Genomic DNA, 27119 nt, shown 5'->3' on the forward strand with positions numbered 1-27119 from the left:
AAAAAAAAAAAAAAACTCAAAAGCAAGCAGAAGACAAGAAATAACTAAGATCAGAGCAGAACTGAAGGAGATAGAGACACAAAAAACCCATCAAAAAAAATCAATAAATCCAGTAGATGGATCGACAAAATAGACCACTAGCCAGATTAGTAAAGTAGAAAAAGGAGAAGAATCAAATAGATGCAATAAAAATGATAAAGGGGATAGCACCACTGATTCCACAGAAATACAAACTGCAGAGATTACTATAAACAGCCCTATGCACATAAACCAGTAAACTTCGAATAAAAGAATAAATTCCTGGACACTTACACCCTCCCAAACCTAAACCAGGAAGAAGTTGAAATCTTGAACAGTCCAAAAACAAGGGCTGAAGTTGAGGCAGCAATTAATAGCCTACCAAACAAAAAAAGTCCAGGTCCAGATGGGTTCACAGCTGAATTCTACCAGACATAAAAAGAGGTACTGGTACCATTCCTTCTGAAACTATTCCAAACAGTACAAAAAGAGAGAATCCTTCCCTAATCATTTTATGAGACCAACATCATCCTGATAGCAAAACCTGGCAGAGACTCAGCAAAAAAAGAAAACTTCAGGCCAATATCCCTGAAGAAAATAGATGCAAAAGTCTTTAATCAAATACTGGCAAACAGATTGCAACAGCACATTAAAAAGCTTATCTATCACGATCAAGTAGGCTTCATCCTAGGGATGCAAGGCTGGTTCAACATACACAAGTCTATAAACATAATCCACCACATATACAGAAGCAAACACAAAAACCACATGATTATCTCAATAGATGCAGAGAAGGCCTTTGACAAAATTCAACAGTGCTATATGCTAAAAACTCTCAATAAACTAGGTAATGAAGGAACATATCTCAAAACAATAAAAGCTATTTATGACAAACCTACAGCCAATATCATACTGAATGGGTAAAAACTGGAAGCATTCCCTTTGAAATATGGCACTAGACAAGGATACCCTCTCTCACCACTCCTATTCAATGTAGTATTGGAAGTTCTAGCCAGAGCAATTAGGCAAGAAAAAATAAATAAATAAAAGGTATTCAATTAGGAAAAGAAGAAGTCAAATTACCTCTATTTGCAGATGACATGATCGTATATTTGAAAGACCCCATCATCTCAGCCCAAAATCTCCTTAAACTGATAAGCAACTTCAGCAAAGTCTCAGGGTACAAAATCAATGTGCAGAAATCACAAGCATTTCTGTACACCAATTACAGGCTAACAGAAAGCCAAATAATGAGCAAACTCCCATTCACAATTACTACAAAGAGAATAAAATACCTAGGAATACAAATAACAAAGGATGTAGAGGACCTCCTTAAGGAGAACTACAAACCACTGCTCAAGGAAATAAGAGAGTACACAAACAGATGGATAAACATTCCATGCTTATGGTTAGGAAGAATCAATATCATGAAAATGGCCATACTACCCAAAGTAATTTATAGATTCAATGCTATCCCCATCAAGCTACCAATGACCTTCTTAACAGAACTGGAAAAATCTACCTTAAACTTCATATGGAACCAAAGGAGAGCCCAATAGCCAAAATAATCCTAAGCAAAAAGAACAAAGCTGGAGGCATCACTCTACCTGATTTCAAACTATACTACAAGGCTACAGTAGTAAAGACAGCATGCTACTTGTTCCAAAACAGAGATATAGACCAATGGAACAGTACAGAGGCCTGTAGGCAACACCACACATCTGCAATCATCTGATCTTTGACAAACCTGACGAAAACAAGCAATGGGGAAAGGATCCCCTGTTTAGTAAATGGTGTTGGGAAAACTGAGTAGCAGTGTGCAGAAAGCAGAAACTGGGACCCCTTCCTGACACCTTACACTAAAATTAATTCCAGATGGATTAAATACTTACACATAATACCATAAAAACCCTAGAAGAAAACCTAGGCAAAACCATTCAGAACATAGGCATAGGCAAGGACTTCATGACTAGAACACCAAAAGCACGGGCAACAAAAGCCAAAATAGACAAATAGAACCTAATTAAACTCCAGAACTTCTGTACAGCAAAAGAAACAATCATTAGAGTGAACCTGCAACGAAAATAATGTGAAAAAATTTTTGTAATCTACGCTTCTGACAAAGGGCTAATATCCACAATCTACAAAGAACTAAAACAGATTTACAAGAAAAAAACCAACCCATCCAGAAGTGGACAAGGGATATGAACAGACAATTTTCAAAAGAAGACATATATGAGGCCAAGAAACACATGGAAAAATGCTCATCACTGATTATTAGAGAAATGTAAATCAAAACCACACTGAGATACCACCTCACACCAGTTAGAATGGTGATCATTAAAAAATCTGGAGACAAGAGATGCTAGAGAGGATGTGGAGAAATAGGAACACTTTTACACTGTTGGTGGGAGTGTAAACTAGTTCAACCATTGTGGAAGACAGAGTGGCACTTCCTCAAGGATCTAGAAATAGAAATTCCATTTGACCCAGCAAGCCCATTACTGAGTATATACCCAAAGGATTATAAATCATTCTATTATAAAGACATATGCACATGTATGTTCATAATGGCACTGTTTACAATAGCAAAGACCTGGAACCAACCCAAATGCCCATGGATGATAGACTAGACAAGGAAAATGTGGCATATATACACCATGGAATACTATGCAGCCATAAAAAATGATGAGTTTGTGTCCTTTGTAGGGACATGGATGAATCTGGAAACCATCATTCTCAGCAAACTGACACAGGAACAGAAAATCAAACGCTGCATGTTCTCACTCATAGGAGAGTGATGAACAATAAGAACACATGGACACAAGGAGGGGATCTTCACACACTGGGGTATATTGAAGGGGGTAGGTGACAGACAGTGGGGGCATAGGGACGTCAGAGAGGGATAAGATGGGGAGAAATGCCAGAGGTAGGTGATGGGGTGATGGAGGCAGCAAACCACCTTGCCATGTGTGTACCTATGCAACAATCCTGCTTGATCTGCACATGTACCCCAGAAGCTAAAGTACAATAAAAAATGTAATCAAACAATATAGTTTATTATGTCTGATTTTTCTCATTAACCATGTTGTTTTGAAATTCAACCATGCTGTACATAGCAGTTTTTCATTCTTATAAAGATATATATGCATATATATATATATATATATATCTCACAATCTGTGTACAAATTGTATTACTGATGTGTTTTTGGGCTGCTTCCAATTTGGAGCTACTGTAAAGAGTACTAGCATGAACATTCTTGAACATATCTTTTGGTGAATACATGCAGACATTTCTATTGTTTATATACCTAGGAATGGAATTGCTGGGTTCTAAAACATGCATATTTTACAGAGTGGCGGCACCAATTTAAACTTCCACAAGCAGTGTGTGAGAGTACCATTTGTTCCACATTTTTGCCAGTGCTGGGTATCCTCAGACTTTATTTATTTATTTTTATTTATTTATTTTTTTTTGAGACGGAGTTTCGCTCTTGTTACCCAGGCTGGAGTGCAATGGCGCGATGTCGGCTCACTGCAACCTCCGCCTCCTGGGTTCAGGCAATTCTCCTGCCCCAGCCTCCTGAGTCGCTGGGATTACAGGCATGCGCCACCATGCCCAGCTAATTTTTTGTATTTTTAGTAGAGACGGGGTTTCACCATGTTGACCAGGATGGTCTCGATCTCTTGACCTCGTGATCCACCCGCCTCGGCCTCCCACAGTGCTGGGATTACAGGCTTGAGCCACCGCTCAGACTTTATAATTGCAAACAGTCTGGTGGCTATATAGTACATCTTCAAATAATACTATTTTATTTGTAGCACTAATACCTTGTAATAAAGTATCCAAATTCATTCCTCCCATCTTTTATAATATTATTTCACTTACCAATATGCTACAATTACCCTGTAGCTTGTTACTATTATTAGTTTGAATAGTTATTAATAGATAACAATTAAAAGATTATCTTTTATTTTTATATACTGCATCTCTGATGTCTTATTTTTCTTTGTGTAGATCTAATTTTCTGATATATATGTAAGTATCCTTCTCTGTGAAGACTGTCATTTTACATTTCTAGTAGGGCAGATCTCTTGATGATGAAATCTTTCAGTTCTTGTTTTTCTCAGAAAGTCTTTGTTTCTACTTCACTTTTGAAGAGTAATTTTATTGAATATAGAATTCTAGGTTGGTGGGTTTTTACTTTCAGCACTTCAGTTACTTCATTCTACTTTCGAGTTGCTTTTCACTGAGCTTCCTGGATCTATGAGTTCATGACTGTCATTGATTTTGGAAAGTCGTCAACCATTATTGCTTCAAATGTTTATTCTACTGTGTTCTCTGTCTCTTCTCCTCCTGGTGTTTTAATTACACATGTAATGGATCTTTACAGGGCCTTTTAAACTTGTGTAATTGTTCTTGGATAATGTATTCTGAATGTTTTTGTTATTTTTTCCACTTTGCATTTCAGTTTTATGAAATATCTGCTGACATATTTTTCAGCTTACTGATTCTCTCCTTAGCCACATCTAGTCTACTGATGAGTCTATCAAAGGCATTTTTCATTTCTGCTGGGGTTTTTCTAGCTTTTCTTTTTTATTCTTTTTTGGGTTTTTTTTTGGAACTTCCATCTACATGTTTACATTCCCATCTCTTTTTTGCATGTTGTCTACTTCTGCCAATAAACCCCTTAACATAGTAGTCATAGTCCTTTTGAATTCCCTGTCTCATCCTTCCAGTATCTGTGTCATATCTGAGTCTGATTCTGAGGGTTGCTTTGTCTCTTCAGGTTGTATTTTTTTCTTGGCTTTTTGTCTGCCTCTGATTTTTGTTGCAGTTGTGGTTGAAAGCTTCCATGTTGTATCTGGTAATAGTGACTGAGGTAAACAGGGTATGAGTGTGAAATTGTATGTTTATCTGTTTATCTGGCTAGGAGTTTCACTGTGTTTAATGTTTGCTGTAGCTGTAACTGTCAGAGACTTCAAATTTCTCTCGTTTCCTTGTCTTTGCCTTTTTTATTTATGGCAGGCTTTCCTAAGTTTCCTCCTCAGATAGGGTCTGCTTCTCGTAGTTCTTTCTGCTGTAATCCCTGTTATTATACTTGAGACCTTTTGTTGTGGTGATAAGGTGTGAAAGAAGAAAAGCATTCCTTAATCTTGTGATTAAATTTCAGACTTGTAGTTGGCCTGTGTGTTTTAAATGTTGACCTTCCTGAGTGTTTCTCCAGTGGTATCAACTTTTGTTTATCCCTTTGGTGCTACAGGAAGTCTAGTGAGGGCTGGAGAGGAATGAATACCCTTTCCTCAGCTGGGATAAGGTTCTAGTAATTTCTTTCTATCTACAATAGGCCTTTGTAATAGAGAATGTGCTGGTAATATTTCACAGTGATTATTCTTTCCCTCTCCTTGCCAGATTCACAGAAAGGTGTTTCTCAAATTCTCACTTTTAGAAAGTGATAGGAGGTGAGACTCACAAAATTAGTGACCCCCTTAAAACTCTTGCTTCAAGTGTTTCTCACTTTTATGCTTATCCACACTCAGAATCCAGTGATTTGTCAAAATTACCAGTTAGGGAGATCTCAAATGTGCAGCTCAGCATTTGCTTGTCTCTCCAGATTTCAGGGCAGAAGTTTGCTCTTAAACCCCAGTTTTCTGATAGATCCAAGAAAGGTTATTTAGGTTCCATTTGTCAAGCTTGTCCATGCTGTAAAAATGAAGGTGATTTCCAATCTCTTTACCCTTGGAGATAACATAGAAGCTCAAAGTGTACCTTTTTATGAACAGAAAATACTAATTGTAATATAGCCTGTTTATCATTTATTTTCCATTGTTAGCCTTATTCATGTGTTATGTAATAAGTCTCTGTCTATGCAAAATATTCCTCTCATGTTATTTACTTTGTATTTAGACTTATAATCTTTGTGTATAAAGATTAAGATTTTTTTCTATATGAATATTCAGTTGAACTGGCACCATTTATTGAAAAGATCATGCTTTTCTCACTGAATTGTAGTCATGATTTTATAACAAATCAGGTGACTGTGTATGTTTGGATTTCTTTCTCAGCCTTCTTTTCCATCTTTTTGGTTGGTATGTCTATTCCTGTATTGCCATTATGCTGTCTTAATTATTTTAGCTTTATATTAAGATTTGTTATCTGATAAGTTCTTTAGATTTGAAATTCCTCTTTTGGATTATCTCTCCATTTACTTAAATTTATAAAACTTCTCTTCATAGTGTTATGTTACTTTCTATGTAGCAGTGTAACATGTCTGTTGTTAAATCTATGCCTTACTGTTTTATATTTTACTAATATTGCAATTGGAAACGTGTTGTTTCATTTCATAACGAATAGTTGTTAGTAGTATATATAAAAATACTGGTAATTTATATACATGTGCTTATATTCTACAATCTTCCTAAATTTATTGATTGTTTTTAATAGTTTACCTATAGTTTATTTTGGAAGTTTGAATATACAATTATGGCATTTGAAGTCATGATAATTGTATTTCATCCTTTTCAACTTGCACATTTTGTTCATTTCCTTTCCTATTGCACTGGCTAGAATACCTACTTTGCTAAGTTTGTCAAATAATTTCCTGCATCACTTGAGATAATCACAAGAGTTTTCTTTATTTAATTAATGTGGTAATTCTACTGATTGGTTTTCTATGTTGAAGCAGAATATATGGGATAAATCCAACTTGGTTGAAATGGATTAGTCTTTTAATATGTCACTAGAGTCCCTTTGAAATATTTTATGAGGATATAGTGAAATAGATTTGGCTATGAGTTTTCTTTCTTGTAATATCCTTGTAGGATTTGTGATCAAGGTTATACTGGACTCAGGAAATGAGTTAGGAGGGGATAGAACAGTGGAACTCAGAATGACTGCATCTAACATCACGCTGTTGCCTCTATAGCAATAGCTGCTCTTAAAGCAAGTTATGAATTTGCTCCCCTTATGAGTAAGCCTTGTTTTTAAAAATTATGGGCAAAAAAACAAAACTGAATAGTAAAAAATACTGAATGCATAAATGCCTTTTAATTGAAGAACAGATAAGTAAATACATGAGTTACGGTATGTATATATATATTATATAACCATTGAGTTAATCATACCTTTTTCATTTTAGTTTTTTTTTTTTTTTCATGGCAAATAGATACATTAAAGATATTAAGGAAGAAATCTTTCCCTAGAAATTGATTCTTCACTATTACCTGTCTACCTAAATTCAGAAAAGGAAGACTATGGCTCTGACCAGCTTTGGGCCTCTGAATTGCTCTCTTTTTTTTGCCTATCATCTGCCAGTGAATTGAACTATGCATGACTTTAAGTAGTTTTAACCTTAAACCAAGTCTAAGCTGAAAGAAATCTCTCATCACCTAGTTGACACGTGCATTTTGCAGCTGAAAAGACTGAGTTTATGGAGATAGGCACCATCCTCACCAGGCCTGGGCTTCATACAAGGATCATTTACTATGCAACAGGGAAGTCCCGTGGCAGCCTTTCCTCATTTAGCATGGGAACTTTAACTGTCAGGCAGTCTAGTATCTGTTGAGAAAAAAATTTTACTAGTCCTGTTTTCTTAACCACAACACTTTAGACACATGTAAACTACACATTTTTCCTCATTTTATGCTTGTATTTTGGTGCTGCCTATTTTGTTTGCATTTCACTGTGTGCTGTGGTTTATTTCAAATATGGAATCCTAATAAAATCTGGGCAGTTTAATAAATTTCCGGAATCACTTTCACGGACCAATCGGTGACTAATCACTTGCCACTCTCATCCTACCTTTTCCATTTATGTAACCAAGAGTGATCTTCATGTAATCATATTCTTTCTCTTTATATTTTCCTTTATATCTATTTTTTATATTAACACAGCAGGTCAGAACAATTTAGACACTCATTTAGAGACATTTAATGATTTCCTTTTTAGAATAAAAAAAGTAAACTTGACTTTAGTGAAAGGCTGAATATTTAAAGGATAAGCAAAAAGTTAATTGCAAATGTATGTGCATGTCGATTGCTTTTATTCACTTTAACTTACCACAGTTTGACAGGATTTGTTATAAAGTCCAATACCCACTAATCTAATCCAGAATTTCTCTGCTTACTAAAGAAGGCAGTCTTTCTAATGGGATCTTGGATTGCTAAGACTCAGAATTCTTTTTATAAATTTACCATTTCACATCCCCATTACCAACATTTTTTTCTTCAAAAATTTAAAACAGGTTCAAATGCTTGCAGAGGTAAAAGAAGTAAGAGTTTCCCCAATGCTTTCTTTTAGTAGTTTCACAGTTTGAGGTCTTAGATTTGTCTTTCTTTGGTAATACCCTACAAAGCAAAAGTGGACAAATTATATCAACTTAAAGTAATGTAATTTTAAGGGATTTCATCTGATAGAAAAGCTTCTGCCTAGCAAAGGAAACAACAAAGAGACAACCCACAGAATGAGAGAAAATATTTGAAAACTATCCGTTTGACAGGGATTAATGACATGAATACATAAGGAGCTCAAATAACTCTGTAGGAAAAATCTAATAATCCAATCAAAAATGAACAAAAGATCTAAAAAGACCTTCTCAAAAGAAGACATATAAATGGCAAACAAGCATATGAAAAGTTGCTCAACATCACTGATCATCAGACAAATGGAAATCAAGCAACAATGAGATTATCTCACTTTAGTTAAAATGGCTCTTATCCAATAGACAGGTAATAACAAATGCTGCTGAGGATGTGGAGAAAAGGGAACTCTTGTACACTGTTGGTTAGAATGTATATTAGTACAACCACCATGGAGAGTGGTTTTGAGATTCCTCAAAATAAAAATAGAGCTACCATATGATCCAGCAATCCCACTGCTAGGTGTATATTCAAAATAAAAGAAATTAGCGTATCTAAGAGATATCTGTACTTCCATGTTTAACTGCAGCACTTTTCACAAATAGCCGAGATTTGAAGCAGTCTGTGTCCACCAATAGACAAATGGATAAAGATAATGTGGTATATATATGTAATGCAGTACTATTCAGCCATAAAAAGGAATGAGATCCTATTATTTGCAACAACATGGATGGAAATGGAGGTCATTATATTACGTGAAATAAACCAGGCACAGAAAGACAAACTTCACTTAATCTCACTTATTTGTGGGAGGTAAAAATTAAAATAATTGAGCTCATGGAGATAGACAGTAGGACAATGATTACCAGAGGCTAGGAATGGTAATGTCGTAAGGAGTAGGAATGGTTAATGGATATAAAATAGAGTTAGAGGGAATAAATAAAATCTAGTATTTGATAGTATAACAGGTGATTACAGTCAACAATAATTTATTGTAGGCTGGGCACAATGGCTCATTCCTAGAATCTCAACATTTTGGAGGGCTAAGGTGGGTGGACTGCTTGAACCCAGAAGTTCAAGGCCAGCCTGGGCAACTTGTGAAACACCTTCTCTACAAAAAATACGGAAATTTTCTAGGTGTGGTGCGGCATGACTGTAGTCCCAGCTACTTGGGAGGCTGAGGTGGGAGGATGGCTTGAGCTAGGGAGGTCAATGGTACAATGAGCTATTTAGCCTGGGTGACAAAGTGAGACCCTGTCTCAAAAAGAAAATTTATTTTACATTTAAAAATAATTAAAAGAGCAAAATTGGAATGTTTGCAACAGAAAGGGTAAATGCTTGAGGTGATGGCTACCCCATTTTCCTTATATAATTATTATGTATTGTATCCCTGAATCAAAATATCTCATTTGTATATATACAAATATATACAACTATGTACCCCCAAAAATAAAAAAAAAGTGAGATACAAGAAATGAGATCTACACTCTTAGGGTGTGCTCAGTCTGTGTAAGCTAGTGAAGGCATATAATTATATGCATTGTATGCCTGAATGAAAATATCTCATGTAACCTATAAATATATACAGCTACTATGTAGCCCCCAAAATTTAAAAAAAATAAGTGGGAGACAAGAGACAAATGAGATCTCCACTCTTAGAGTAGGCTCAGTCTGTATTAGCTAGTGAAGGCATGCCTATTTTAAGGGGCCCCTTGCAAATTAGTTCCAGTCTTTTTTTTTTTTTTCTTTTGCCATGCAGTAACATAAACTCACTTTAAAGACAAGTTTAAAATTTAATTCACAATAAAACAGAATTTCAATATTAATTTTCACAATTTTGGAAAATAAGCCACTTTATCTATATCTATCTGTCTGTATATCTGTCTATATATTTGTACACCCAGATCAAAGAATAAAGCATTATTAACATTTGCCATAAGATAATTATTTACTAGTATTCTTTTTCAATTGAACATTTCAAGTCAAATGCCCAAGAGACGCTCCTCCTTCATGTGCCTCCCTCTTACTGTTTCTTCTATATTTTACCCAGTGCACATGCAAAATTTCCTCAAAAAAATAGGGCTTTTATTTCCACTTCTTCATAAAATAGTCACATCTTCCCACCTTTATCACACATGAATCCACTCGCCTGGAATTTGAGACAGAAATGCACTTCTAATACTCTGATTCTACAATAAGACACCATGATTTTAAGTAAGATAAAAAGGACCATTATCACTTTGGCAAACATTATTACTTGTAAATCACAATTATTTTGAATTAACATGGTTTTAGGCATACCCTTAGTCCTTAGGAAGTTCTGTGTCTTTTTTTAAAGAATGCAAATGAGGCAATAATGAATCAAGGTAAAATTTAAGAAGTTGCCTTCACCTCTTTATTGAAGTCATATCTTAGCGAATAAAAATAGTCCTCCTTCTTTTTAATATTTCACATTTTTTAGTGGATTCAGCCATGGACATTCTTTTAAAATTATTCTGTTGGCCTCCTTACAGCTGAAGTGGGTATTAACACTTATACTCTAAGGTCTGTTATCTATAAAGCCTTGTATATTTTCAAAGGAAAGTGTTCCAAAATGTCTATTTAGAAAAATAAATAACGTTTTCTTTCCTTTCAGAATAGAAACAGTATTCTTTTAATTTGGACCATCAACTGAAAGCCATGGGTTTTGGTTACTGAAGCAAATGTTTCCTTAAAGAATGTTTACTGAACTGAAAACATTTTACTAAGAAATGCAAGCTTTATTTAGTTATCTGTAGTTACTGTGAGATCAAAGTAAAAGGAACCTAATTCTCAAGCATCCTCTTCAAACCTCAAATTTTTTTACCTCAGGAAATTGATGTCATGAAAATATTTTCCATATCCTGCAAGGAAAGGTCCCTCAAGAAATTTCTCAAGGTATTCATATGCTTAATATAAACAAATTTTAACTTTTTTATACAAATCAATATAAGAATGTTCTGAGAAATTTGAAGAGAGGAGCGATTGATGGAACTCAAGGAAGATACAGTTGAAATCTGAAAGATAAACAGAAATATTTATTATAATGATCCTAATCCAGAAGAAATCTATGGAATCATGGGACTTCTATAGGAAAAAAGACAGCCAAATTTCATTTTTATACAAAAAATAACTTGAATAAATTGAAAAATTTATTGGATTGGGTCACTGAATATTATCATTAAATCAATTCTTTGTAAATTAATCTATGGATTTAATATAATGGATATTTGGGGGATGTAATTTTGAACAAATTTACTTTAAATTCAATTAGACTATATATATGTAGTCTATTGATATATGTATATATATATATGTAGTCTATTGATATATATATATGTAGTCTATTGATATATATATGTAGTCTATTGATATATATATGTAGTCTATGATATATATATATGTAATCTATTGATATATATATATGTAGTCGATTGATATATATACATATCAATAGACTACATATATATAGTCTAATTGAATTTAAACTAAATTTATTCAAAATTACATCCCCCAAATATCCATTATATTAAATCCATAGATTAATTATATATATATCTCAATAGTCTATATATATATCAATATATCAATAGTCTATATAGTCTATTATATATATATCAATAGTATACATAATAGTATATATATCTATATATCAATAGTCTATATATATAGTCTATTATATATATATCAATAGTCTATATATAGTCTATTATATATATATCAATAGTCTATGTATATCTATAATATATCTATATATCTATATATATATAGACTATCGATATATATAGACTATATATATAGACTATTGAGATACCTACATATATATATAAACAATCAAGAAGGATTATTTAATTTATTTTTTTGAAACAGAGTCTCACTCTGTCACCAGGTTAGAGTGCACTGGCGCAGTCTTGACTCACTGCAACTTCCACATCCAGGGTTCAGATGATTTTTCTGCCTCAGCCTCCCCAGTAGTTGGGACTACAGGCATGCGTCACACACTCACCTAATCTTTGTACTTTTAGTAGAGAGAGGGTTATACCATGTTGGCCAGGCTGGTCTCAAACTCCAGACCTCAGGTGATCAGCCCGCCTCAACCTCCCAAAGTGCTGAGATTACAGGCGTGAGCCACCATGCCTGGCCAAGAAGGATTTTATTAAAGGACCAAGACATGTTATGTCAGATTTAAAATGTAATATAAAGACACATTAATTAAAAGTGTGTCATTTGCACAAAATAAATAGGTCAAAGAGATGGAAAGAGACGAGATGAGTTGGGTTGAAATCCTCATTCTACTATCTTTCAAGTAGGAAACATTGAATAACTTCCCTAACCTTGCTAAGCTAAAATTGAGTTATTTTTTAAAATAAAGTTATAAAAACTATTTCATGGGATTGTCATGAGGATAAATAGAATAACTCAGGTAAAACATTCCAAAAATTATTAATATCAGTTATTGTTATCACAGAATAGAAATTCCAGAGAGAGATTCAATTTAAACATAGTATGTGTCATGGATGAACATTTTGGATTAGTGGGGAAATAATGGGTTTGGTAATAAATGAATAAAAAATGTGTTTATATAAAAATAGATTTTTATCTTTTACCTTGAATAAAATGTCCAGTTGGGTTAAATATTTTATTGGAAGAAATGAAGTTAAAGAAAAGATAGGTAGTCATGTATATCTTCTTGGTGTATTAAAGGTCTTTCTAAGCACAACTCCAAAAGCAGAAGGCATAAAGGGATGACAACATGGGCAATCCTTGATCCTCATCAAACCTGACTCATATATAGCATTTAATGCCTCTTTCTTCTTGGAAGCCTTTTTTTTTTAGACTCTAGGACTCAAGAAACTCAGGTTTCTCTTACTTCAAATGCCACTATTTTTCAGTCTCCTCAAAATACTCTGCTCCAATCTCTTAAGGATGGAGTGTCTCCGTGCCCCATTTATCATCTTCTACAGTCTGCTGGATTTAAATATGATCTGTATGCCTCTTATGTCCTCAGTGAAGACTTCATATCCCCTCTCAATTATTATATATGCAACTGCCTACTCAAAAGCTCCATCTAGATGTTTAGCAGATTTCTCAAATACAACATGTCCCAAACTGAAATTCTGATCTTTGCTCACAAATATTGTCCACTCAGCATTTTCTGTCTTGGTTGATGGCAGTTTCATCCTTCCAGTTGCTCAGGTGAACAATTGAGTGTATTTGTGATCCTTACTCTACATCTAATTCATCATGAAATAAATTCAAATTTAAAAATACATTTAGAATATGCTTACCACCTCTATAGTTACCACATTTATGCAAACCATCATTATTTGTTTCCTGAACTATTGCAATGACATCCTTTCTAACTTGCCTTTTAATTCTTATTTTGCCCCCTCCTTACAGTGCAGTCTCAACAGAGCAGTCAGAATAGTCCCTTTTGAAATGCAAGCTAGAACTGCTCAAAACCCTGTAATTTTTTTTACATTTCACTCAGAGTAAAAGCCAAGAATTTACAATAGCCTACAAGGATCCTCTCTTCCTTACTCACTTATCTCCAGCCACACCGGCCACACTGGTGTTTGCTGAACACACGTTAGAATCTTGACTGTAATTAGTCCCTCAGACTGAAATGCTCTGTTCCCAGTTGTGAAGTAATACCCTTATCTACCCCAGTTCTTTGCTTATATCTTTTCTTAAAACTGTCTTCTCAACCACCTAGTTAATACTGTAACCTGCCTTCCTTCACCACCTGTCCAAATTTCCCATGCTCTATTTATTACTGCATGGTCTCTTTACTTTTTGGATAATTTTTATCACCAATTAATATGCTCTAAACTGTACTTCTATAGTAGGTGTGTGGGGGGGCAGGGAGGGAGGCTGTTTCTATCATCTGTACTCACTTGCCAGAATATAAGCTACTTGAAGACATCACAATGCTTTCTATCATGCTTATGTGCCTAGAACAGTATCTGGTAGTAGTATGCATTTGATATGTTTCTTAAAATAGCTTCATAAATTAATAAATATAAATGTAAAGCACATATGTATTAACACACAAAAAGCAAGCTTTGAAAAATAATTCTATCATATATATACACATGTTAGATAGATACCTTAATACTTAAGTAATAATATCTTAACATAAATAGCTCTTAACGTTTATGAGAAAAAACATTTCGATACAAAGAGCAGACAAAGAACATGAACAACAATTAATTAAAAAATACAAATAATCATTAACCATATGAAAGAACAGTTCAGCCCCATAAAACAAATGCAAACAGAAATTAAAATGGCATATCAAATGTAAATCGAGTTGGCACACATTTTACATTATAATATCATTGTAAGTGAGGTTTGCTGAATTTAGCAATATTATATAAACCCACTGAGTGTATAGGCTGGAAATAGCCTTTCTAAAAACTCTTGACTTACATAACATATCAAATCCCTCTAATGATCTTTCATTTTCCCTGAAAATCCATTCTAAAGTAAGATGAATAAAATATTAGAAATAAGAATGTTCATTTTCATTATATTAAAATAACTGCTCCCAATCAGAAGTGGGATCAGTTAAATTAATATACATATTTAACATACACACATGTGATGGTAGGCTATTTTGGCTTTAAAAATTATACCTGGGGCCGGGCATGGTGGCTCATACCTATAATCCCAGCACTTTGGGAGGCCGAGGTGGGTGGATCATGAAGTCAAGAGATCAAGATCATCCTGGTCAACATGGTAAAACCCCGTCTCTACTAAAAATACAAAAAAAATAGCTAGGCATGGTGGTGCATGCCTGTAGTCCCAGCTTCTCGGGAGGCTGAGGCAGGAGAATTGCTTGAACCTAGGAAGCAGAGGTTGCGGTGAGCCAAGACTGTGCCATTGCACTCCAGCCTGGGTAACAAGAGCAAAACTCTGTCTCAAAAAAAAAAAAAAATCATATCTGGAAAAGTTTCTGTAACAAGAATGCTAATCATAATATATTATAAGCAAAATAAACATGGACCTCATGACTATTACCTACATGGACACACATGCACAATATGTATGTGTGTGTGTATATATATATACGTCTATGAATATATATGTAATACTTATATATTAATACTTATTTTAATAATTTAACACTAGTTTCCTCCGTGTGGTAGAATTACAAGTAATTATTTTTTGTGATTTTCCATATTTTCTAAATATTTTAAAGATAAACTTTTTATTTATTGGAAAACAAGCCAATAAACTGAACTACAACTGCTCTGGTCAACAATAAAGTAGTAGATGTAAAGTGTAGCTTTCATAGTCCACACTGTTTTATTTTCCAGGCAGGCCTTCCAGAAGTCTACTTGCCCAAGAGGCTTCTGGAATACATCTAAAAATGATTCCCACAATATTTTGGGGGGCAACTCTGCAGCATGTCTGTGGCCCGGTGGAACGTGAACTCATAAAATACGGATTACTATCATTAGCAAATAGGTCTCTGCATCTGTTCTTATAAAGCTGGCATTGCCTTGGAAAGATCGATATTTTAATGACATCCACCTGTTTTCCAAACTCGTACCTTCAGTGTCATTACTCACCGTCCTTCTCCCTAACGCTTATTTTTTACCATCCTCACCTTATATACACTCAAGCAATTCTTAGTCTCACTGCTCCTGCATGGGAATAACCTCTCTCATATGATTCCTCTACCTTATCTTCCCCCTTGTCTGTTTGGGCTGCTATAACAAAGTGCCACAAACAGGGTGGTTTATAAATAACAGAGATTGATTTCTCACAGTTCTAGAAAGTAGAAGTCCAAGATGAAAGTGCCAGCAGAATCGGTATCTGGTGAGGGCTGTTTTTAGCTTTGTAGATGGTGCCTGGTACCTTCTTTCTTCCTACCATGTCCTCACAAGGCAGAAGTGGCAAATAAATTCCTTTGGGCCTCTTTTATGAGGGAACTAATTCTATTCATGAAAGCAGTCCTGATCACCTCCCAGAAGCCCCATCTCTTAATACCATCACATTGGTGATTAGGTTTCCACATAAACATTGTGAAACACAAAGATTCAGACCATAGTACCCCTCATCGTTTTTCACCAGGAGCAACAGGATTGCAATAGTGTTCTCGTTAGTCTCTGGTCTCCAGACATCTTGTACTTTTTTTTCTTTACAGTACCCAGATTCATACCAGTCCATCCTCTACATACAATTTAGGCTAAGTTCTCTAACACAAAAAATTAATCAAATGATCCCTAATTAAAAACCTCCAGTGGCTGTCTATTGCCTTCAGTATTAAACAAAACAAAACAAACAAAAACAGACAAAAACAAGAAATACCTCACCCCATGTTTCCTGCCAAGCATCTCCCCTGGGTTACTATAACACCTAAGTTTTCTCTGTTCCTACTGGAAATTCCACGGTCAGTAACGTAAGCTTAGTCTTTTTTTTTTTTAAAGACAGAGTCTGGCTCTGTCACCAGGCTGGAGTGCAGTAGCATGATCTCAGGTCTCTACACCCTCTGTTTCCCCGGGTTCAAGTGATTCTCCTGCCTCAGCTCCTGAGTAGCTGGGACTGCAGGTGTGCACCACCGTACCCAGCTAATTTTTGTATTTTTAATAGAGGCGAGGTTTAACCATGTTGGCCAGGATGGTCTTGATCTCTTGATCTAGTGATCCACCCACCTCGGCCTCCCAAAATGCTGGGATTACAGGTGTGAGCTACTGCGCCTGGCCCTTGAGTTTACTCTTGTACGTAACCTTCCCAATACTAGACCACCTGACTCTTTGAATTAGATTATATGCATACATCAGTACACACACACGCGCATGAGCGCGCGCACACACACACACACACACACACACACACACACAAGGTAAATAAACTGTAAAGCAGAATAGAACATTTTTCAATACAATGGATGAAAATAAAATTTTATTTTCGGCTAGGAGGACACAGGGTACTGTGATTTTTACATTTCTTGGGAAATCTGTTAAAAGTTCCATCAGAAAAACAAATTTTATAAAATTATATTACTTAATCTGAAAAGTCTTTAGTAGAAGTAGGTAGCCATAACCTAATTCTTACAGTTAATCATATTTATACAGATATTTTTAAAAGTTAAGTCAGTATAACAAATTTAGAATGTGAATAAAACAACTTGACTTCTTGCCTATGTAATTTGGCATGATTCTCATATTTTATTTGATAGATTAAAAATTATTGAGGAAAAGGTGGTGTTTCATCATGATTTTTAAAAATTAACCAGTTTAGCCAACAGCAGAGAGACTGTTACACAGAAGATAGTCGACAAACATTTTTTAGGTTAAATTTGTATTTTAAAATAATTCATAAAATAATTCTAAATGATTCCAATTGACAAATAATTTATATTGTATATTATGCTCTCTATTGAAGATATGTTTATAAATAAATAAATAATGTTGTCAGTTCCAGATGAGAGTTCCAACTGTTTGACTTAAAATTATTAAATTCTCCACATCCTCTATTCCATTGGTTTTCAATCTTTAACCCAATCTTCAATGATATTATTAAATAAATCTGGTATTCTAAACTGAGCAGGAATTTTATAAGAATGATCCAATGTGATCTAACAATATGTATTACTTCTATTTAGTTTAAACCCAGAGTTAGAAATATTTTGGCAACATATGAGAAAGTTGTTCAACTAATAAAGCTCTAAGAGATTCCTGAATTTGGGCTATTGGAGTTATCAGTGCTTCCAATTGTGTGTATGTTGGGGATGGTGTGTTTAATGGCTGGGCATATAACTATTAACTGGTTATATTACATTAAGCTAAAAAAACAGTCATGTAAATAGTAGTTTATGTTCAATACCATATTCGCCAATTGAAACCAATGTTCCAAAGGAAAAAGTCTGTGTTACATTATATTCGGGGCAAGAATGTATGTGCATAAAATTTCCTTGTAAATATGAACTTTCAAGTGAGAGAAAAAAAGTTGAAAAAAAAGAAACATGAAAAGAAATTTAAAAATAAAAAGCATAATATGTTTTATACAAACACCATAGCATAACAACAAAATTTCCAAATTAAGGCCATATGTGTTAAGAAATGTGCTAAAAGTGTTTGGTTAAAAACAAGATATTGAAAACAAGATTAAAATAATAAGATGAGACATTTTACAGAATAGGTAAGAGGTTCTCAAAAAGGTAATACGCCAAAGGAAGAATCGTATCATTATCTGGCCTCAGTCTTTACCATAATATAAATTTAAGCCTCTAGAAGAAGGAAGATTAGACTGAGAAGAAACTATTAGTATTAATAGATAATGCTTTCTTTTCTCGAAGGTGATAACAGCAAGAAAAAAATCATCTTAAAATTAAGAATGATTATTTTTTAAAAGGTAAAAATTAACCAGAATGAGTTGTCCTGATTTTAAACTTGAATTATTATGTCTGAAGAAAATAAAATAACAGCTGAAACCTGGGATTAATGTCATACTAGGTGCAATTAGTGATAAAAACAAAGATCCATCATCTTTCATTTTTGGAATTACTATGATCACACTAATTTAATCAAGTTTGTCAAGAAAAGCAAACAAAATATTTTGATTAACTCTATTTGTTTTGAATTGAAGAAAATTTCATGAAAAGGGTATGAACATAATACTGTGATTTATCTTCTAGTGTAACAGAATTATTTTGCATGTGAGGAAATGCAATTATCCCAATATCATATTCTGTAGCTAAAATAGAAAAGTCAGTGAAAGCTAAAAGTACCCATTAGGAAGACACTGCTTCAGGAAAATGAAACAGAAAACCACAACACCTGACCCCATGGGAAGTAAACAGCTACCAGATGTATTCTCCATCCTGTAATCTGTCAGTTTCACGAGCCTCTACTCTACTTCTCTGTGTATATCTGCATTCCAGGACTGTGCCTATGACCTTCTCAGCTTCTGTATCCCCAAAAAGGTGTTCTAACTATCCAATATGTGTTAGAGTTTCCTTGGTCCAGTGAGATGGGATTTGTGGGAATGGAGATCACAATATATGTTATTCCCTATGCCTACTATTTTATCCTACAGTATCAACCAGCTGGAAATTAAGTAAGTGTGGAAACAATGATTTAAAAAAAAAACAAAACAGACAACAAGAACAACAACAACAAAAACCACACAACTGTTAAATAATAATAAAAAGAAAATCAAACAAGTAAACAAAAACCCTTTCTCCTGATGAATCCAGTCTTCATTCTTTTTTACTTTTCTGACTCCGTAAGCACTTAACAATTAATTTTCCTACTGCTTGACCCTTTGATCAGCTTGTAGGAAATGCTGTGGGAGTGGCAGGGCATATTTAGACATGTTTACTTTCTTTCTCGGTGTCCTTTACTCTCTTGGTGAGCTTCAAGTTTATGATCTAAGCATAGTCTGTTGCATGAAGATTAACCACTTTCATTTTTAGCTTATTACAGTAGAATGAGAACTCTTGTATGTGTTATTTTTAAATGTTGATTAACTGGATGTCAGTTTAAAACTTCCTCTAGCTCAGAAGCAGCTTTTTCCAGCTATCCATTAAACCTGTGGATATCTAGAAATAGATGAAGGTTGTATTATTCCTAAAGACAAAAACTAAAGTGATCACCTATTGCCAAAATCAGAGAGATGCTTATGTTAATAAAAAGATGTTGGAGATGAACGAAAGCAAATAAAATTATTAGAAAGTTTACCCATTTTTTTACCACTGATATAAACAACCCAACCACACACACACACACCCCTCATCATTTTTTACCAGGAGCAACAACAATTGCAATAGTGTTCTCTTTAGTCTCTAGTTTTTAGGCCTTTTGTACCTTTTTATCTTTACAGTAGCCAGATTCATACCAGTCCATCCTCTACATAAAATGTAGAGTAAGTTCTCTGACGCAAAGCATTAATCAAATGATCCTTAATTAAAAACCTCCAGTGACTGTCCATTGCCTTCAGTATTACGCAAAACAAAATAAAAACAGACAAAAATAAGAAATACCTCACCCCATCTATATGTATATGTATATCTATATCTATTACAAGTGGTTGGATTGCTTATATTAGTGGTAAAAAGGCACTTTGTTCATATTTGTTCATTCAGATTTCTGTGGCTCGGGAGTCTTGGTTATACACACTTAAAAATCCAACAATCCAACCAAGTGTATTGTTATCAAGGCATCATTCTAAAAATACTGCATCTCATCTCAGTTTTGTACAAATCAGGGAAGTAGATATCATTACATCCATTCTTACAAATATGGAACTGAGAAACAAAGAGGTTTATCTGACTAGTCATGGAAATTTAAAAAATTTCTTCTTGAGAAACTCAAAAACAGCTATGTGAAGAAAGATTTGTTATTTGGTGGCATTTAAACATGGTTTGTTAAGACTCAATCTAAAAATGGAAAGCTTTTGATGTAAAAAAAATTAGGTAAATAACTTGGTCTTTCTAAAGGAATAATAAACATAAGAAACACATTATGAGAAAAGGCACATTAAAATTTAATAAGTTTAAGAGAAAAAAGGACATGTAGTGCTTCTTCCAAAGAAATCTAAATATTGCCTGTTGTCTTTATGCTGCTAATCAATGTATGGTTGTTGTTTCTGTACTGGATCTCGTGTTTCCTTATTTCAGTGAAGAAAAATAGAGACTGAGAAATTAATTAGATTAAATAATTGGTTAACTGGCCTTTTACTTAGGTACTTGGCAGAAGGTTGAAGTTAAATTTTTACATTAAAAATTAAGATAAGTATATTGGGCCACATCCATTTCTTCTGTTACTAAAATGCTATGCGTTTTGTCACTTCATTTTCTTGCTCTTTTGGTTTTGAGGGATTATAAATATCCCACATTAGATTCGATATGCTCAGAATAATTTCTCTATATTAAATAATATGATGGTTATTCTTGAATTCCATACAACCATTTCCTGTCCCATAAATCATATATTTAAGTTATAAAAAAGCACAATAAAACCCAGGAACCCAAGAAAGATCCTTCTACTACACTATTAGTGTGTGCTTTCCAGACTGAGGGGGATGTTCCATTTATAACTTTCATTCATTTCCTATCACTGTGGCCAAGTTTCCACTTATTAGGTGTCTCCTTGCCTTAATATTAACTTCTAGTCTGAAGCACTGTAAACTGTTTCTCTACCCCTAAATTAAAGCAAATGATACCTAGTCCATATTCACCACTAATCTTACCAGAAGCCACTTCAAAGATTCCATTTTTAAAAAATGAAGTATGGCCTCTGCTTGCTAAAGCCAAGGTTGGCTCTATTCTTAATGAAGTTAGATTTTCTTTGATTCTCCTTCTATTCAAACACTGACAGTTTTCTTAATATATTTTCTTCTTCTTCTCCACAGTTAAGCCTGCTTGTTGTGTTTTTGTTGTGGTTGTTGGAAGAGGGGCGAGAAAAGGGCACTGGTGAAAACCTTTCTCAGTGCCGCTCAGGACCAGTGCACATGTGTGTTTGCAATGACATTCCAGTACCACATGTGGCTGTCTTTCATAAACATAAAGGTTTCAAAACATCTGAACACTGTCTCAGTTACCTACAGTTTCAAGACAGCAGTTGTGGATGTATCTTTCTTATGCTGTCAGTGTGTTATCAAACTCTATGCCAGCTGATGGCAAAAAGACAGAAAGCTCTACAACTCTTTAAATTTTAGTTTCTTCAGCACATCTCTGCTTTTTGACCATGTTCTCAATCATTTATAGTAGCTTCTCTGGCCTCATATCATGTTGCTTATTATGCAGGCTTCTTTTACTCTCTTATCCATGTATTTACACTGTGACTATAAATTAAGCTCTGGGGTAATACAACACAGAACTGGAAGTATACTATTGCTTTCCTAAGACCCTTCTGCCCCAGCGTCCCATGTACACAATAGAGCTTGTGCCCATGGCAGAAAAACAGAAAACACAGATCCTGACATTTAGATATTCCATCACAGGAACTACTGAAGGGTATAGTATAAATCTCTCCCCGACACACACACACACACACACACACACACACACACACACACAAACACACAGATCTTAAACAGGTCAGCTTAAGCCGAAAACATGTTCCTTAAAATATATATTTATATATATTAATATATAGAATATATTATTTTCATATATTATATAAACAAAATAATGCAAATTTTATATGAATATATATGTTCTTCTGGCACCTGCAGTGCTACTAACCTATAAGCATTTGAAAATAACTCATCTGCTTAGGTCTTCCCAGTTCTGCAGGTATGTGAACTTGAACCCTAAAGTGACATGAGGGTCTACAAAAGGCTGTGTAGTATAAAGAGAGATGTAATATTTCTCCTCCACTCATAGCCGAGGTCATGGGACATGAATATGCTTGCTCTCTCCCTTTATGGCGTGGATCTTTTGCTGATTCACCCTTTGACTGGGGTGTGGTCTTTGGGGAGTGCTGTTCTCATTCTTGTTCCTTATCTTACTTAGGCCCAAGGTTGTTTCCTGTCCCCTCTATGGCTGTAATAAAATGAAAAAATGGCCCAGAATTTCAGTCCGAATCTCTCTGAAAATAGAGACAGTGCAATTCAACCAATCTAGCAAATTTTATAAGCCTTAATTTATCTGAATACGTTAGTCTTCTTTTAATTATTAGGACATAATATTCTCCTTCCCCAAGGACTTTTCCCCAAGAGATGTTTCATCAGTTTAAAACATTTTTTTTCACATACATGCACACACACACAACACATACAGACCATTTTAGGGTTAGTTCCTTCTCATTTGTTAGATAAGATTTCAAGTTACTTCTTCAAATAGACCTTCCTTAACCATTAAAATTGCATTGAGATATCAGCAATGTTCTGTTACTTGGGCATTTTCAAGAGGCAGATATAGTCCAGAAGCAGAAGTTTGGGGTCCCAGATTTTGTACTATAGCTCTTTATTCCAAAGAGCTAAACTGTCATTCACTCTATAATAAATATGCTGCACAAATAAATGATTGCTCTAAGTGTTAGAATATAGAAGATATATTCATACAGAGAAATGAGAGAGAGAAAGATAGCCCTTCAGAAACAATAAGTTACAGTTGCAGCTGAACACAGGACCCTGAAGTGCTGCCTAGTTTTCTATTGTTTCAGAAACTAGAATACCTAGGGAAAGAAAATTGTAAAAATTCCCACGCCTAATAGACCATGGAATAACATTTTCTCTTTTCTCTGATTTAATAGAATATTCCTTTCTTGCTTCCAGAGGATAAATAAGGATTTGTACACATATGTTACAAAGTCAAAATAAGCCCTTGTGGAACTTGATCCTCCCATTGTTTTTTAACTTCTGCCAAACAACTGCAGACTTCAGGACTGTGATAGTAAGCTTTACATATTGGTTTTCAGCCTCACCAGAAAGCTTTTATATAGTCTTATCTTGGTAGACTATATGGCTATCAAAATCTTGAATTCTAACAATATCAAATGAATCTATTTTTAGCTGCATTTAAGAACCTGACATTAATTTAAAAATAATACTCTTTTAATGCTACTTATGTCTATTCTTTCAAAAGAATAAATTTAAAATAACACAGAATTTAATAAGCAATTTGTAATCCTCCAACTTTCTAGACCTCTTCATTTTATCATATAAAGGGATATACTTGATTAAAAAACATAAGTTTTACAAAATGTAAGCATGCCAACATCAGGAAAACATTTTAAGCAAAGTAAACTATATTTCAGCACTCTATTTTGCCATCATAGAGCATGAAATCTCCAAAAAAAAAAAGCATTAGTTTTATGATTATAATCGTCTACTATTTTTGTGTTTTACACTGCTAAAAATGCCATCGTATTTCACTCTATTAAATGTTATGGTTGACAGAATATAAGAAGAAAAACAAGCAGACATAACTCTGCTAAGACTAATACTTCTAAAAAGAAGAGATTACAGATTTTATCAAATCAAATTAACAGTAATAAGACATATCCATTGCCCTAAAAAACGTGAAATTTACAAATATTTCCCAAGTGCCTGTCATGTGCAGACACTGGTCAAAATGAGATTCATAACATTTTATAAAAATTGTAAGAATACGTCTCTCAGTATGTTTATATTGCAGATAAAGATGCACACCCTATGCACACACGTAACACACAAAGTACAAAATACCTGAAGGGCCGTAAGGATATTTGCTAAGGCTTGTCCGTACGTGTCGTGACAGTGAACAGCAAGAGCACCCGGTGGGATTTCTTTCATCACACTTTCCAGCATTCTTTTCATACTTCCTGGAGTTCCCACTCCAATTGTGTCTCCTAGAGAGATCTCATAACAACCCATGCCGTACAATCTCTTAGACACCTGCTGATAAAGGGCAAGTGCTAGTAAAATAATGGAAGTGAAGAGATTCAAACACTCTTGTTCCTCAACTAATATCAGCTAGAGGTAAAACTTACAACTAAGACCATTTATGTCCATGAAAAATATATAACGTATTTTCTGGTCCTTTTCTTTGCTAATTATATTCTAAACAGTATATAAGACTTTGACATTACTGCAATTCTTTTTCTGATATTCCAGTTTGCCATAGAGTCATATCAACCTATCTTTTTATCCAGCTATTTGTTCCACTATGAAATTATAAGTTACAGTGTCAATTGTGGGAGGCTTATGTTTCTTAACACTATAATCAAACCAAAGCATTACAGATTTACTTTGGAAGTAGTATTTCTCAAGGCATTAGTTTAGGTGTCAAAAGGTATATATACAACTGATGCTTAAGCTACACAAATTTGAACTCTGTGGATACACTTGTACAGGGATTTTTAAAAATAAACATATGAAATTTTTTTGGAGATTTTCAACAATTTGAAAAAACTTCCAGACAAATCGCATAGCATAGAAATGTTGGAAAAAGAAAAAGGTATGTCATGAATACATAAATATATGTCAATACTATTCTATTTTTCTCATTTACTACTATAAAATAATACAAATTTATTATAAAAAGTTAAAATTTATCAAAACTCATGGATACAGACACAGACTGTAGATAGTGCCATTTGCATTCAAGAGAAATGTACATGTAATGATTCAGTACTAAATTATCACTGCATAAAATTAACTGTAGTGCATACTGTACTACTGTAATAATTTTGTAGCCACGTCCTATTGCTATTTCAGTGAGCTCAAGTGTGGGTATCCACTTAAAATCCTGGTGATGCTACTCATCTCTGTATGAACAGTTCGTCTCTCCAGTAAATTGCATATCACAGTACAAAGTGATCTCTTGCAGTTCTGATGTGTTTTTCATATTTAGTGCAATACCATAAACCTTAAATAACACCAGGAGACTCATAAGAACTGCAACTAGTGACACTGGACGTGCTCCCAAGAAGGAGAAAAAAAAGTTATGACATAAGAAAATGCTGAATTGCTTCATATGCACCATAGAGTGAGGTATCCAGCTGCATTTGCCCACCATTTCAAGATAACAAAAAACAAAATAAGTGTTAATTGATGGGTTACAGGCTCTCACTCAACAGTAAGTTATTAGTAGTAAAGTTTTCAGCAGCAAAATTTTACCTAGATTTTTGACCGTGCATGTGGTGTCTGGGATTCCTAACCTCCAAATTATTCAAGGATCAACTATATTAAGTTCAGCTCTTTCACTAAGTAGCTTTGTTACTGGTAAAGTCATTTAATATTTCTGGCCTAATTTTTCTGGCTTATAAGTACATATACTTTTGTGAAGTAAATTGCAAGATCTCTTCAAGCTGAATAACGTTACTTTCAAAGAGCAATATGAATTTGCATAAAGGCAGCATGGTATTTTGACAAAGGCATGGGTTCTGGAATCAGAGAGACCTAAATTTAAATCTCAGCTCCCAGTCCTCTTACTCGTGTGACACTGGGCGGAAAATTAGCCTATTTAACACTCAATCCCTAATCTGCAGAATACAGACGACAGAACATATTCTTTTAGTGTATTTACTAAGCCTTGGTTACGTTGTTTTAAAAAACCATATGATAAAAGCAATTTAATAATAACATATTTGGTTCTAAAAGTGAAATAAGAATGTATAAAAGTGATTTGATACATAATCTGGCACATGATACTGATTTGTTCATTCATTTATATGTATTTCATCCATGCCTGTTTTATGCCAGGCACTGTGCTAGGTCCCAGGATAGAATGGGGCAATGAATATTGACATGGCTCATGTTATTACAGATCCTGAAGTCAAGTGAGGATAGATCTTAGTCAACCCTCCTGAGGAATAAATCAATAATAGCTAAAATAAGAATTTTCAAACAAAGAAACAGAGTTCTAAGAGCATGAGAAAAGGAGATTGATCTATATCTGTCAAGATTAGGACCTATGTGACAACTTGAATTTTTTTTTTTTTTTTGGAGCAGGGTTATATGATGATATTAATGAATTAACAGGAGTGTGCTATGAAGGCTTAACATACTTTAATGTATTTGTAAAGAGAAAATAATAAAGACTATTAGCGCATAGTTCCAAGCACCCTTAAGAAGGGTACTGTTCACTCACATTTATAATGCCTTATGTAAAGCTATTTGAGTAGAAAAAGTATGTGGTAAAGGAGGAAATGTGTTTTTATTATAACTCACCCTAACGATGGCCTAGAAAACAATTTGAAGTGGTTGAATGTTGAACTTGATTCCTTGGTTCGCAGTAGAAGAATTTCTTTTTTTTCTTTTGCTTTCTTTTTTTTTTTTTTT

The 27119-nt window shown here is 34.2% G+C and overlaps 1 protein-coding gene across 1 annotated transcript in view; it reads right to left on the minus strand.

Moving 5' to 3' along the window:
* The window catches only part of HMGCLL1 (3-hydroxymethyl-3-methylglutaryl-CoA lyase like 1), a 151292-nt gene that overhangs the window by 41943 nt on the left and 82230 nt on the right, over positions 1-27119 (minus strand). The window contains exon 7 of the mRNA XM_017542921.2: positions 24543-24731. Within this exon, the coding sequence (XP_017398410.1) occupies positions 24543-24731 (189 nt within the window). The remainder of the gene's footprint in view (positions 1-24542; positions 24732-27119) is intronic.

Source organism: Cebus imitator, unplaced genomic scaffold (assembly GCF_001604975.1).
Source record: "Cebus imitator isolate Cc_AM_T3 unplaced genomic scaffold, Cebus_imitator-1.0 Scaffold148, whole genome shotgun sequence".
Classification (NCBI taxonomy): domain Eukaryota; kingdom Metazoa; phylum Chordata; class Mammalia; order Primates; family Cebidae; genus Cebus; species Cebus imitator.